Source organism: Mobula hypostoma, chromosome 19, assembly GCF_963921235.1.
Source record: "Mobula hypostoma chromosome 19, sMobHyp1.1, whole genome shotgun sequence".
Taxonomy (NCBI): Eukaryota; Metazoa; Chordata; class Chondrichthyes; order Myliobatiformes; family Myliobatidae; genus Mobula; species Mobula hypostoma.
The window spans coordinates 7,988,481-8,003,725 of NC_086115.1; the positions used below are offsets into that span (position 1 = coordinate 7,988,481).

Here is a 15,245-nt window from a genome sequence, read left to right on the forward strand (position 1 = left end):
ATGCAAGTACAGCAGGCAGTGAAGAAAGCTAATGGCATGCTGGCCTTCATAACAAGGGGAATTGAGTATAAGAGCAAAGAGGTCCTTCTGCAGCTGTACAGGGCCCTGGTGAGACCACACCTGCAGTATTGTGTGCAGTTTTGGTCTCCAAATTTGAGGAAGGACATTCTTGCTATTGAGAGAGTGCAGCGTAGGTTCACAAGGTTAATTCCCGGGATGGCGGGACTGTCATATGTCGAAAGATTGGAGCCACTGGGCTTGTATACTCTGGAATTTAGAAGGCCGAGAGGGGATCTTATTGAAACATATAAGATGATTAAGGGATTGGACACGCTAGAGGCAGGAAGCATGTTCCTGCTGATGGGTGAGTCCAGACTCAGAGGCCACAGTTTAAAAATAAGGGGTAGGCCATTTAGAATGGAGTTGAGGAAAAACTTTCACCCAGAGTGTGATGGATATATGGAATGCTCTGCCCCAGAAGGCTGTGGAGGCCAAGTTTCTGGATACTTTGAAGGAAGAGATGGATAGAGCTCTTAAAGATAGCGGAATCAAAGGTTATGGGGATAAGGCAGGAACTGGATACTGATTGTGGATGATCAGCCATGATCACAGTGAATGGCGGTGCTGGCTCAAAGGGCTGAATGGCCTACTCCTGCACCTATTGTCTATTGAGCCCTGATCTCAATATCATCAAGGCTGTCTGGGGTTACCTGGAGAGACAGGAACAAGTGAGACAGCCAAAGTTTACAAAAGAACTGTGGCAAGTTCTCCAAGATGCTTGAAACAACTACCAACCGATTTTCTTATAAAACTGCACGCAAGTGTACCTATGAGAATTGATGCAGTTTCAAAGGCAAAAGGGTGGTCACACCAAACATTGATTCGATTTGTTGTTTTTTTACTGTTTACTGTTCTTTATAGTGATGTTTTGACATTTAGAAACTTTTCATTTCTTTTTTTTTTACATATGTCTAAGACTTCTGCACTGTATTTGTGTGACTTCAAGCCCCCTGCAGATAACAATGAGACCATACAGCATTTTAATTTGCGGGGGGGGGGGGGTCAAGAATGGTTGTGATATCAGTACAGATTAATTTTGCTACATGGCATGTTAACACAGAGACCACTCAGATCTACCACATACCTTTGAACAAAGTTGATCCTCCTGACAAAACTATGTTAGAGAAAAGTGTTCGCCTCAGGTCCATGTCAGACTTCTGGATTGCAAATACCAAAACTTCATGGATTCCTTCACATTCTTCGCCAATCAGGTCAGGCCGAAAGAGAAGCTCTGGAGCCCGAAAGCGCGCAGGTCCTATCTGCAAAGAAATATCCGCTAATATTTTTGGCATACACAGGACACGGCAAGAATAAAGATGAAGTATTTCTCTAGACATTAACTCTGGTCAGAATGAAGTTAGCTACGTCTCTTTATTTGAGACATAAATGTTTCCAGAAACTGATTATATTGGAAGAAATGCATTCGTCGATTTACATCTGGAAAAATTTACAACAAAATATTTCTGGCAAGATCCAATAATCTAATCAGAAGGACAACATGGATGCAAACTTCATATTTGTACTGTAAGTGCTCCGTGGAACTTAATTACATAAGGAATGTAGATAATAATCCCTGGGCACTTTGATAAATACATGCAAACCTGAAAAAGCAATGTCTGATGTGACAATGGTCATGTACATTCACATAAAATAATTAGTTTGGTGATGGGGAAGGTAAAAATACCCAATTATGCTGAGAATTGAAGACAAACTGGAAGGGGAATCAGATCACGGTATTTAAATATGATACTATGATTCCAATCTTCTGGTCACAATTCCTCCATATCAAAGGGTCCGGAGGAGAGCTGATTAAGAATGTAAGGTCATAATAAGCACACAAAAGGCCCTGTGCATCATCTATGCAAAACAAAATACAACCTTTACTGCAATATCCTACTGCTTCAGTTTAAATTACTCCCAGATATCTGCCTCAGAAATCAGCTGTAGAAACCATGTCACTTTTCTGTTTTGATTTAACTTCAGCAAACAAGATCAGCAATCACATCTGAAAATGGTGCCTTACTTCAATTGTGCTTCCATCAGGCAGAATGTATTGGGCTTTCTCTGTCTCTAGAGTCTCATCTTTTTGTGGATTTATTGACAGATAACAGGCACGCTGTGGAGAGAAATTTGCCACAGTCATTTCCGGGAGTAATCAAATGCACATTCAAAATTAAAGCAACAGTTTTAAGCATTGATTCTCAATGAAAGAACAACAACATGATGAAATATTCTTTAACATGTTGTTAGGTTTTGCAATAAGGAAATTAACTGGGTAGCTAACTGGTTTCTTTTTCTGAAGTAACATTCTGAAACTCTTAACCAAGCATTTGCAAACCGGAGGCTAAGTTCACTATTATTTGTTTATGCTATGTTAAAGATCCATTATGATTTTTTTTTAAGTGAAAACATGCACAATTGGGTCACACGGTAGCTTAACAGTTAGTTCAATTCTATTATCGCATCAATGCTTGGAGCTCAATTCCCGCCACTGTCTGTAAGGAGTTGCACATTCTCCCTGTGACCATGTGCGTTTCCTCTAGGTGCTCTGGTTTCCTCCCACATTTCAAAGATATATGGGTTAGTGGGCTAATTGGTCACATGGGTATCATGGACTTGTTGGGCCGGAAGGACCTATTACTGTGCTGTATCTCTAAATAAATTATTTTTTAAATTCTGAAAATGTACTTCCAACATTTCATTCAAATTAACCATAATAGTTATCTTGGCAATAAAACTAAGGAGTTAAAGATGGCGCCAGAGGTTATTGCAGCCCTAGGCAGGTTTGAGTTTAAATCTTCTCTGTTCTCATGTACTTTTTTCTTTTCAAGGTGGCTGGGGTCATGTCAAAGCACGTGATCTATAGCTGTGCTCAAACTGTGTTCTTCATGGACGGTGGGTTCCTGCTCATCGGAACTCACCGAGTGGCCTGTGTTTCAGTAACCCAAGAGCGGCATGGAAGATGTCCATCAGCAGGGTGCGGCCTTGTGCAGCCCTGTGGACAACACAATTCCTTGCTGATGTTGCCAACTGAAGCACTGTAGGAGATCCAAACATCGAGACAATGGGTGCAGCTGTCAGAAACCTCTACACTCAAGAGAATGTTTCTCTCTCTCTCTCTTCCCCGATAGTGAGTCTGCTGATTCTCGAGTCGGAGGATCTCAAAATAAGCAACACTGCAGCCTGTAACATCGGAACAGCGAGCTGCCGGATTCTCCTCTCGCTGTGGCAAGAGCAATATCTCTCTCCCTCCCTCCTTAGTGAGAGAGAGGGTTTGTTGAGACGTTAAGGTGTTAGGATGGATGTGGTTTTTGATGGTCTATAGATCATAGTCTCTGGGGGCTTGCCATTGCTTGGTAGGTGGTGGGGAATGAATGCTTTTTGCTGGAACAAGTTGGGGGAGGGGAAGGGCTGATGTTTTGCTGCTGCTTGTGCGTGGGATTGGGGAGGGGGCTTTCTTTCTTTCTTTTTAAATCTTTTTATTGAGTAAGTATACAAAAAAGGTAAGCCATATAAACATTAATACAATGTTAAAGTACAATAAAATTCCAAAAGATAACAATACCAAAAAGAAAATACTACAAACAATGTAATTTAAGCATAAGAAACCAAGATAACATAATAGTATACTAGATTTTATATATATCAATGGAAAAAAAAAGAAAAAAGAAAAAAAACCCCCCAAAAAAAAACCCACCGTGCAACTACCTAAAAGCAAAGCAAAGCAATGGGCTAACTTGAAACCAAACAGAGTTAAACTTAAAATCACGTCCTCAATCCCGACCTCCATTAAAACAGTGAAAAAAAAACAAGAAGGGTAAATATTACATTAAATGAAAATATCGAATAAAAGGTCCCCAAATCTGTTCAAATTTAAATGAAGAATCATAAAGGTTACTTCTAATTTTCTCCAGATTCAAACATAAAATCGTCTGAGAAAACCAAAAAAAGGTAGTTGGAGCATTAAGCTCTTTCCAATGTTGTAAAATACATCTTTTCGCCATTAAAGTAAGAAATGCAATCATTCTACGGGCTGAAGGGGAAAGATTACTAGAAATTTTAGGTAGTCCAAAGATAGCAGTAATAGGGTGAGGAGAGATATCTATATTTAATACCTTAGAAATAATATTGAAAATATCTCTCCAAAAAGTTTCCAAAGTAGGGCAAGACCAAAACATATGAGTTAAAGAGGCTATCTGCCCCGAACATCTATCACAGAAAGGATTAATATGCGAGTAAAAACGCGCTAACTTATCTTTGGACATATGTGCTCTATGAACCACTTTAAATTGAATTAGGGAATGTTTAGCACAAATAGAGGAAGTATTAACTAATTGTAAAATCTGCCCCCAATCATCCACAGAAATGGTAAGCCCCAATTCCTGTTCCCAATCTACCCTAATCTTATCAAATGGAGCTTTCCTAAGTTTCATAATAATATTATAAATCATAGCCGATGCACCTTTCTGACATGGATTAAGGTTAATTATCGAATCTAAAATATATATAGGAGGAAGCATTGGAAAGGAAGAAAGTATAGTACTTAGGAAATTTCTAACTTGTAAATATCTAAAAAAATGTATTCTTGATAAGTTATATTTATTAGATAATTGTTCAAAAGACATAAGGGAACCATCTAAAAATAAATCCAAAAACCGTAAAATACCCTTAGTCTTCCAAGTTTGAAAAGCGCGATCCGTAAAAGAGGGAGGAAAAAATATGTTACCTAAAATAGGAATCGCTAACCCGAATTGATTAAGATCAAAAAATTTTCTGAATTGAAACCAAATGCGCAAAGCATATTTAACTATCGGGTTAGAGACCTGCTTAAGGCGTTTCGAATCAAAAGGAAGAGAGGAACCTAAAATAGAACCAAGTGTATAACCCTGAACAGATTGTAATTCCAATGCTACCCATTTAGGAATAGATAGTATGTCCCGGTCAAGTAACCAAAATTTCATATGTCGAATATTAATAGCCCAATAATAAAATCTAAAGTTAGGTAATGCTAAACCTCCATCTCTCTTAGCTTTCTGTAAATGTATTTTACCCAGTCTCGGATTCTTATTCTGCCAAATAAATGAAGAAATTTTAGAGTCAACTTTATCAAAAAAAGATTTAGGAACGAAAATTGGTAATGCCTGAAACACATATAAAAATTTTGGCAAAAAAAACATCTTAACTGCATTAATACGACCAATCAAAGTTAAATATAAGGGAAACCATTTAGATGAAAGTTGAGTAATATGGTCTATTAATGGTAAAAAGTTAGTCTTAAATAAATCTTTATGTTTACAAGTAATTTTAATCCCAAGATATGAAAAGTAATTATTAATCAATTTAAATGGAAATTTATAATATAAGGGAAGATGTTTATTAATCGGAAAAAGTTCACTCTTACTAAGATTTAATTTATAACCTGAGAAAAGACCAAATTGTGCTAATAACTCTAAAACAGCAGGAATGGATCTCTCAGGATTAGAAATATATAAAAGTAAATCATCAGCATAGAGTGATAATTTATGGGACTTTAATCCCCGAGTTATCCCAGTAATATTTGAAGATTCTCGAATAGCAATTGCAAGAGGTTCTAATGCAATATCAAATAATAGGGGACTAAGAGGACAGCCTTGTCGAGTACCACGAAAGAGAGGAAAAAAAGGTGAGTTTAAGGAGTTAGTACGAACCGAGGCTACAGGGGAGTGATATAACAGTTTAATCCAGGATATAAATTTCAAGCTAAAATTAAACATTTCAAGCACCTTAAATAAATAAGGCCATTCTACTCTATCAAAAGCTTTCTCGGCATCTAAAGAAATAACACACTCAGGAACATTTTGTGAGGGAGTATAAACGATATTTAACAATGTACGAATATTATAAAAAGAGTAACGACCTTTAATAAAACCCGTTTGGTCTTCCGAAATAATAGAAGGAAGTACTTTTTCTAGTCTATTTGCTAATAACTTGGAAAAAACTTTAGAATCAACATTTAATAAAGATATTGGTCTATAAGATGCACATTGAGCAGGGTCTTTATCCTTCTTTAGTATTAAAGAAATTGATGCTCTATTAAAAGATTCCGGAAGTTTACCAAGTTTCAAAGAAGCCTCAAAAACCTTATAGAGCCAAGGAATCAATAAAGAAGCAAAACATTTATAAAATTCAACGGTAAACCCATCAGGGCCAGGAGCTTTCCCCAGATTCATAGAAAAAATAACATTCTTAATCTCATCCATTGTAATGGAAGTATCTAATAAAGAAGACATATCCTGTGAAATCTGAGGGAAGTCTAACTTATCTAAAAAATCATTCATATATTTAGAATCTCGAGGAGACTCTGATTGATATAAAGAAGAATAAAAATCACAAAAGGTTTGATTAATCCCCACATGATCCAATATCAATCGATCATTTTGGTTATAAATCTGATTGATTTGAGATTTAACATAATTAGATTTCAATTGATTAGCCAGCAGCTTGCCAATTTTATCACTGTGAACATAAAAATCACTTCTTGTTTTCTTTAATTGGTTTACAATCGAGGACGAGAGTAGTAAACTGTGTTCCATTTGAAGTTCAGTTCTTTGTTTGTATAGCTCCTCAGAAGGAGCCATAACATATTTCTTATCAATTTCTTTAATCTTGTCCACAATTGCCATCTCCTCCTGCTTCTGTTTCTTCCTCAAAGCAACGGAATACGAAATAATCTGACCCCGAATATAGGCTTTAAAAGTGTCCCAAAGAGTGTTAACCGAAATATCTTCTGTATGGTTAATTGTAAAAAAAAGCTCAATCTGTTCATTCATAAAATTAACAAAGTCCGAGTCCTGAAGCAACAGCGAATTAAAACGCCATTGTCTATTGTTTGGTATATTGGCCATAATTTTAATAGAAAGCTTAAGTGGAGCATGATCCGAAATGGTTATAGAATCATAATCACATTTAATCACTGAAGGAATGAGACGAGAATCAATGAAAAAATAGTCAATTCTTGAATAGGAATGATGAACATGTGAAAAGAAGGAAAAATCTTTTTCCTGAGGATGCAGAAAACGCCAAATGTCCGTCGACCCAGAATCAGAAAGGAAAAAATTAATCAAATTTGCAGATTTATTAGGTAAAGTCCGTAAAGGAGCCGAACGGTCCAAAGCTGGAGATAAACAGGTATTAAGATCTCCGCCCCAAATCAATGAAAACTCGTTCAAATTCGGAAACTGATCAAACAATGATTTATAAAATTCCGGACAATCCATATTAGGAGCATAAACATTAACCAAAACTACTTTTTTATTAAATAGTAAACCACTAACCAGTAAAAATCTACCATTCGGATCAGAGATAATATCCTGTTGTATAAAAGTAACTGAGGAGTCTATAAAAATAGAGACGCCTCGAATCTTAGCATTGGAGTTCGAATGAAATTGTTGTCCCTTCCAGAATTTGAAAAAACGTAGTCTGTCCCCCCTCCGTACATGGGTCTCTTGTAAAAATAAAATTTGTGCTTTAAGTCTCCGGAACACTTTAAAAACTTTTTTCCTTTTAATAGGATGATTAAGACCATTAGTATTCCAGGAGACAAAATTAATAATAGACTCCATAAATCCTAAAGTCAACCCATAACAAGGAGGATTGACAATAGGCGCGACCCACAAACCCGGAGAGGAAACAGAACATACAAAAGATACCGGGGAAAAGGACGCAACCAATACTTCAATAATGTATATAGCCCAAAGAGAAACAAACTAAAACGTGAAGCCCCTCCCACCACCCCCCACCCCAAGACCCCAAGGCGAAATCTAAAGCAGACCCGCCAGAAAGAAGCAAGCGCTAAAACTACCCCCATGACTTCCGGTATACGCTCCCTAAAAAAAAGGTATAAATATGAAAAGGGTCAGCTAATTGTAAAACAGTAAAAAAAAAGTAAAAAAAAGTTAGCTCAATTAAAATACACACAGAACAGAACAAAAGCCGGAAAGTATATATTAAAAAAAAACCACAATAAACCTCAAACTCATGAATAGACACAGCAACAAAAAAAAAATAGGATTATTAACATAAAATGATTATAAAAAGCAAAACAGAATAAAATTTAAAAAAAACTACAAAATTTAAGGCCGCACAGGAAATACGTAAGATGACAAAAGGGAAGTAACCACTCAGAATCCCCTGGGAAAAGAAAGAAATGACGCAGTTAAAAAGAAAGTTTAGCAGCCATATTAAGAAATCGAAAGTAAACTTTTCTGCCCAAATAGGGCACAGAAAAGTTAAAACCAACCAATTCACAGCCTCCGATCAACGGAGAAAATTTAAAAAAAAGGCAATTAAGATGTTGAAGATGAAAGTTGATCCAGATAACTCTGGGCATCCGATAGAGAATCAAAAAAACGAAGGGCTCCATCTAACATGCGAATCCTTAGACGTGCAGGGTACAGCAGCGCTGGTCTTAAATCCATCTTATAGAATTCCGACATCACGGATCTGTAACGGACCCGTTGGTCCCAGATTGGTTTACTGAAATCTTCCACGAATCGGAACTTAAGATCCGAAAAATCAATGAAACCTTTAGATCGAGCGAATCGAAACAGTCTCTCCTTGTCTTGAAAGTAATGAAAACGTAAGATAACATGCCTCGGTCTATCTGACCTAGACGAGTATGATGGGATTCTGTGAACACGATCCAGTAGCGGTGGTTGGTCAGGAAATACAGTAGGGAATGCATCTTTTAAAAGTTGGGAGAAATATTTCATAGGGTTGTTAGCTTCCACGGCTTCCCTGACGCCAATCATTCGTAAATTCTGCCGTCGCATTCTAGATTCCAAGTCAGAGTTTTTAAAAGTCAAAAAGTCAAGTTTCTTCTTCATTACATTAATTGTTTCTTCGACTTTCCCCATCTTAAGCTCACTTTGTTGCGCGGATTTTTGAAGATCAGATATAGCCGACTGATGTTCCGCAATACATGTTTGCATCTTATCAATTAAATCGGCAATTTTCTGGAACTTAGTTGAGATTTCCGTATGAATCAGGTCTTTAACAAAGCCCATAATTTCTGTACGAATCATCTCCCTAACAGAGGTTGAAATTTCCCTCTGAATTAACTCCGATATCGCTTTCAAAGTCACCGGTGATTCAGTCGGAGGGAGATCCGTAGCTTTCGGTTTAACCGGAGGTTTACCATCCTTGCCGTCTTTCCCGTTCTTAGACATAGCCGATCTCAATATCATCCAATTGTCAGAGAATTCAGTTTAATTCAAAGTATTGTAAAAATTGATGCCTTAATAGTTAATTAAAGTATAGCTGACCATAGAGAGAAAAAACTCAGAGGTAATGGAGCGAGTCAAGAACGCGACTTCACTCCATGAGCGCTACCGGAAGTCTCTCCTGGGGAGGGGGCTACGGGGTTCAAACGTTTTTCTGTCATTCATTCTTTGGGTTTTTTCCCTTCTCTCTTTCATGGATGTCTATGAAGAGTAAGGATCTCAGGTTGCATGCTGTATACATTCTCTGACATTAAATTGAACCATTGAACTAAACAGATTTATGTATATAATAAAAATGCAAGTTTTACCTCTTTGATTGTTTTCACGATCTCAAACTCTGAAGATGTGTGAAAATCATATCCTTCCTTTCGAAGGAAGAGGCGCAAATAGCGAGACACATCGCGTCCAGCAATGTCAATCCTCATGATGGAATGTGGCATTGCAAATCCTTCGTAGATAGGAACTGCATGTGTGACTCCATCACCTGAATCTAACACCACACCCGTAGTCCTACCTGTGGCATACCTTCAGAAAAGTAAAGAAAAACACATTGGCAAGAAAAGTAAAGATAAGTAGGAAGTGTGTTTTTTTTTCTTTCTTGGAGCCCTTCAATAATCACAATTTGAAATAGTAAAACCACGTAAAATAGTTCAGCACAGTACAGTACAGTTGTATGCCGAACTACAAAAAACCTACTGTTCAATCAATCTACACCTCCCCTCCTACACAGCCCATAATACTCTTAGCCGCTACCACCACCTCTGTTAGCGCATTCCAGGAACTTACCCCTCTGTGTAAAAAAACTACCTCTGACATCTCCCCTATACTTTCCTCCACTCACCTTAAATGGACACCCTCTGTTATTAGCCATTGCCACTCTGGGAAAAGGGTGCTGGCTGTCCACTCTAACTATGGCTCTCATAAACCTATACATCTCAATCAACTCACCGCTCATCCTCCTTCACTCCAAAGAGAGAACTCCTAACTTGTTCAACCTCACCTTGTAAGATAACGTCTGCCCTTCCCCTGCCTGGATTAGATCCTGGAGAAGATTCAGATAAAACTTGATTAACTCTTGCCACTTCTTTTTTCCCTTTGACTGCATATTTCTACCTAGGAACCTTAAAAATTTCTAAACTGGGAAGCCTTCCACTTCCTTGCTAGAACTATCAAATGAAGAATGAAAAGATTCTGTGCTGTTGAATGCCAACTTGATTCATCTAGAAAGTGCTCTTTTCAGGGTAAGAAATTTGGAGCTTCAAGTTCCATTAGGTATTGAGCAGGTTAATGATACAGTGATACAGTGACAGTATACCATCCTTTGGGATCCTAAATCCCCAAATGAATTTGGAATTAATGGTGAATATCTAAGTTATTACAGGATGTGGAGCAATCGCAGAATACACTACAACTCACTAATCAAGTTCGAGAAGTCAAATAGCTTAGTTTCTTGAAGATCAGATTGGGCACAGCATTTGAGGACAGGATCAAGTCAGGCACCGTTTACTTACTAGTCTTACTTCTTGAGTCATTGAGACTGACTGTCAGCTTTACTTACTGCATCTACCACAGGCATTTCTGTTCATTTCCCGGTTATGAACAGTTCTCAGGAAGAGAACCTGAGAACTGCCTAAATCTCATCTTAGTTTTTTAGTCCACTAAATCATACATGCTTAATGACAAGTTTTGGCATTAAGTACATGATAAATGAATGTTTGAACATTATTTTAATCTTTAATTCATGTGACAATCTGTAATTGACCTATTGTAAAGCCAACCAAATTTAAAACTCAAAAGATCATGCACAGATTCTACAAAAAAAAACTCAACTTTTTACAACTGGTAGATGGTGAGACAGTTTCTCCCAAGGTGGAAATGTCAGATTTAAGAAAGTAGTAAAAGCAAATATGATAAAAATATTTAAGCTGCATTTAGACAGACAATTAAACGGGCAGGGAATGGAAGCATTTGGAGCTTGTGAAGGAAGATGAATTTAGTTCAGGTCAGCTCATGGCCTGAAGGGCATCTTTCAATGCAATACTGCTCTATGCTAATGCTAGTCTGTAATGGAGTTTAATTAAAAGAACTGATATACAAGATATCAAAGCTCAGGTTCAATCTGTTTTCAGCATTAAGTTGCTTTATCTGTGCTAATGGTAACAAAATAGAGGGCAGTATTAGTTTGCAATGCAGAAGTATGGGGAGACGAATCAGCTCATCCTATCCTTGAATGAATAATTTACAAGAAATAACCATAAGGTCAGGCAATGATTGTGCTGTACAAGAAGAAAATGATGAGTGTACCACTGCCCAACACAAGGAATGAATAAAAACCCCAAATGATATGATACAGAAAGCAAAACAAAACCATAAAGGCTGTATTTCAATATTTAGTATACTACATAATATAAAATACTAACAGACTAAGTACAGCTTGCATTGAGATGAACAAAGCAGGCACATTGAAAGTCTCGAAGAAAACCTCAGCAGCTCGTTCACGGTTTTTTCTTGGATTCAAAGGAGCCTCTGTGAGGAGTACAGGATGCTGGGAAAGATTTAATGCAAAATACATGTCAGTGTCTCTTCAATTAAAAATGTATTTTTACATGCTCTATTAATATAGTATGAATTAAACTGCTAAAATGAAGAGCTGCTGGATGATCTTGTTAAAAATTGAAGTAACATTCAATTGACGTTCTAAATACCTTTCACTGGGGGGGGGGGATTCCACTCTGTAAATGATTATTCTTGCAGGCAAAGTGCTATCAACTATACTTCATTCAATCTACTAATTACGATCAAGTTACTTTTTAAAGACACTGAACAATTGCAAAAGGAACATACAGGTTGGCGTGACTTGCACAGGAAGTACAAGACAATTGTACTACCAAGCAGAGAATTAGGTGGGGAAAATGTTTTTGGCAGCTTTGAGTGGGAGATAGAGATATTTTAGTTTTATATATAAGTAAATGATTAAGTTACATTCCAATTTAGCTAATTATTAAAGGTACTAATTAATTAGTATTCGTCTGTCTGCACCTGATTCTCCACATGCCAGGTTTAACAGCACATAAACTTCCAGCTGAATGTCTACATGTTACTCTGAAGAGGGCTATTAAAAAAAACTCCATATTCAAGAAAAGATTCTTTGAAGTATGCAGTTGAGCTCACGAGTTAAGAAGGTGCATTAGAGAGAGGTGTGGGGGTGGGGTAGTACAAAAGCAAAGACAGCAAATATACAAGTCACACATGTAACCGAGTGGGACAGATACAGGACACACAAGGGGGTGGAATTAATAAAGAAATCTAGTCTGGCTTTCCAGTTCCCATTTTTATCCAACAATAACCATTGAAACATATGCAACTGTGAAGCACATAATTGGACATGAAGCATTCAAAGTTGCCAATACCTACTGCCCTCATATGACTCTCTATTTCATAATTTACTGGCATAATTTACATATTACTATTTAACTATTTATGGTTCTATCACTATTTATTATTTATGGTGCAAGTGTAACAAAAACCAATTTCCCCCGGGATCAATAAAGTATGACTATGACTACGACAACTTGGGTTGGGTGCCAAAAGCCAACTAACAATAATGGACTCTTCTCCAAGCAAAGTTAAAAATTTCAAAAAAGTACTGAGAAAATGGCAATTTAAAGGGAAACATTGTGCCAATCCCCAGTAGAAAAACAACCTGAGAGTAACATATTTGTGTCCACATGCAAAATTCATCAAACTTTGAGAAGATAGATAAGCCACACAAAGACCGCTAATAATAAATTAATTAATTATATTGTTACTTTAGAGATAACACTCAGAACCAAAAGCTACACTACACAACAACCCATCTATTTAACCCTTGCCTAATTACAGGACAATGTACATAGACCAATTAAGCTACCAACCAGTACGTCTTTGGAAGGTGGGAACAAACCCGAGCATAATCTGGTGAGATGTTATTTATCCAACCAAATGTTTATAAATTTCAACATTCCAGCATGCTAAGAACTCAAATTAAAAATATGTACTTTGCAAGCAACATTAGCAAGTAACATTTCAAGATTCAGAATAAACTTGCTTATCCCCACATCATTCCCCCCCCCCCCACACACACAAATTGTATAAAAACTATAATAACTAGCCTAAGAGAATATCGAACTCACCTCTTCTGAGAAAGTCTGGAGTTGGTCTTTGGAATATACATACTGCCAAATCCGTTCCATATCATTCCAGTCTTTTACAATTCCATGTTCCATTGGATACCTGATGGTCAATAGGCCCCTGTGTTCCTATTTAATTAACGAAGAATTTAAATAAAAACATGACTTATTTTCTTTTCCAACAGTATTTAAACTAGAATGGAATGAGAAAATTATGACTGTGGTTATAGTTTGCCATGTTTTTGTTTTCTCCATAGTGCTTAATGCTCATCTTAACAAGGTTCTCTTCAGCTCCACTTTCACTCCTCATTTAGATCCTTGAGTAAAATTGTATTTTCCTTCATGCATCTGTCTAATCTGCTCATAGACAGTGATGTTTAAAGCCAGAAACACTCCAGGGGAGTGAGAGAAAGGTGAGGAGCCCAAGAAATGGAGATCATGGAGGAATCATGTTGAGTAGTGGCCTGGAGTTGGGGAAAGATTTATCAGGACTCAGGACACAGGCATCAACAATGCAAAGAATACAGAAAGGATGTACATGGAGGAGAATTAACAATCCAAATTTCTCAGCATTGTCCCAGCTATAATCAGACTGTTAAACCAAACTAAAGTAGGCTATAAACTTCCAGTTATAACTTTAGTTATTAAGAGATCAAGGCCCCAATCATGCAAAGTGATATTGATGAAACATTTGATGCCATTTGACACTGATGCCACTGTACACCAACCATCAGCAGTTTCACAAACAGGAAGGTCCCAAAGGTCCCAAGTCAAATATTCACAAATGTTCTTTTACTATGGTAAAAGACCCAGCTTCATCAATAGGCTCAGAAGCCAGAACACCTTTGATCACCCGCTCCTCCAGACTGCATCGTGGAGCTCCATATCTACCCTTCATCTCTCTCCCTGCCCCCCCCATACACACACACACACACACACACACACACACACACACACACACCTCAAACTCTTTTATATCCACCTCTCTTCATATATCTCTTCCACTCTCAAACACAGGATTTATACGCACAATGCATCAAACATTTTGGTTCTCTGTCTCAATATCTATATCTTCCTCCCCCTACCTACCCCCCTCTCTCTCTCACTCACTCACATATGAATTAAGTTTATCTTGCTGTCTCATCTAAATCCCATTTATTTAATCTTATTGGTGTTTTGGTGTTCAAAACCACAATTAGACAGAATATTAAATTAATATCATCAAGGCATTGTAATTCCTTTTTCATTAAGGGACCTGGCCTAGGAATGCTTTTGCTTACACAGAATAGGAAGAGTACTCCTTGACACACGGACTTCAGAAAGCAGACTATTTGAGCAAAATGAAATAAATTACACAGAAGTACCTCAGCCTTTGGTCCAATGAAAATGTCTCCTTCCAGGGCACCAGCCATAACACGTACATGCTTAGGTCTTCCCACACTATGCAAGAAATATTTCAAAGATAACTTGAATTTTTAAAAAACTTGACTTTTTTTAACATTCCTGAAGTTACAGTAACAAAGATAAAGAAGTATCATAGACTCATTGATGACATAAATGCTCATGAGCTAGTGCAAATTCTGCTATGTATGACATGTCATACCATCATACATAGATGAATTTTATAAGGCTTGTACACAATTTGCATCCAAAAATATACAGTATTTAAGAATCAGTAACTATTTAAAAAACATGAACATTACATCACTCCAGGCCACCAAAGTTTTACTGATCTGGAAGCTGGGACTGACATCCA

General features: G+C 37.2%; 1 protein-coding gene across 1 annotated transcript in view; it reads right to left on the bottom strand.

The window, feature by feature from the left end:
- LOC134358789 (alpha-centractin) overlaps nt 1-15,245 on the bottom strand; it is a 55,392-nt gene that overhangs the window by 17,244 nt on the left and 22,903 nt on the right. The window contains exons 3-8 of the mRNA XM_063071282.1: nt 14,854-14,929; nt 13,493-13,618; nt 11,741-11,865; nt 9,629-9,845; nt 2,084-2,176; nt 1,145-1,319 (exon numbers count right to left, since the gene is read on the bottom strand). Coding sequence (XP_062927352.1) covers nt 1,145-1,319; nt 2,084-2,176; nt 9,629-9,845; nt 11,741-11,865; nt 13,493-13,618; nt 14,854-14,929 — 812 coding nt within the window. The remainder of the gene's footprint in view (nt 1-1,144; nt 1,320-2,083; nt 2,177-9,628; nt 9,846-11,740; nt 11,866-13,492; nt 13,619-14,853; nt 14,930-15,245) is intronic.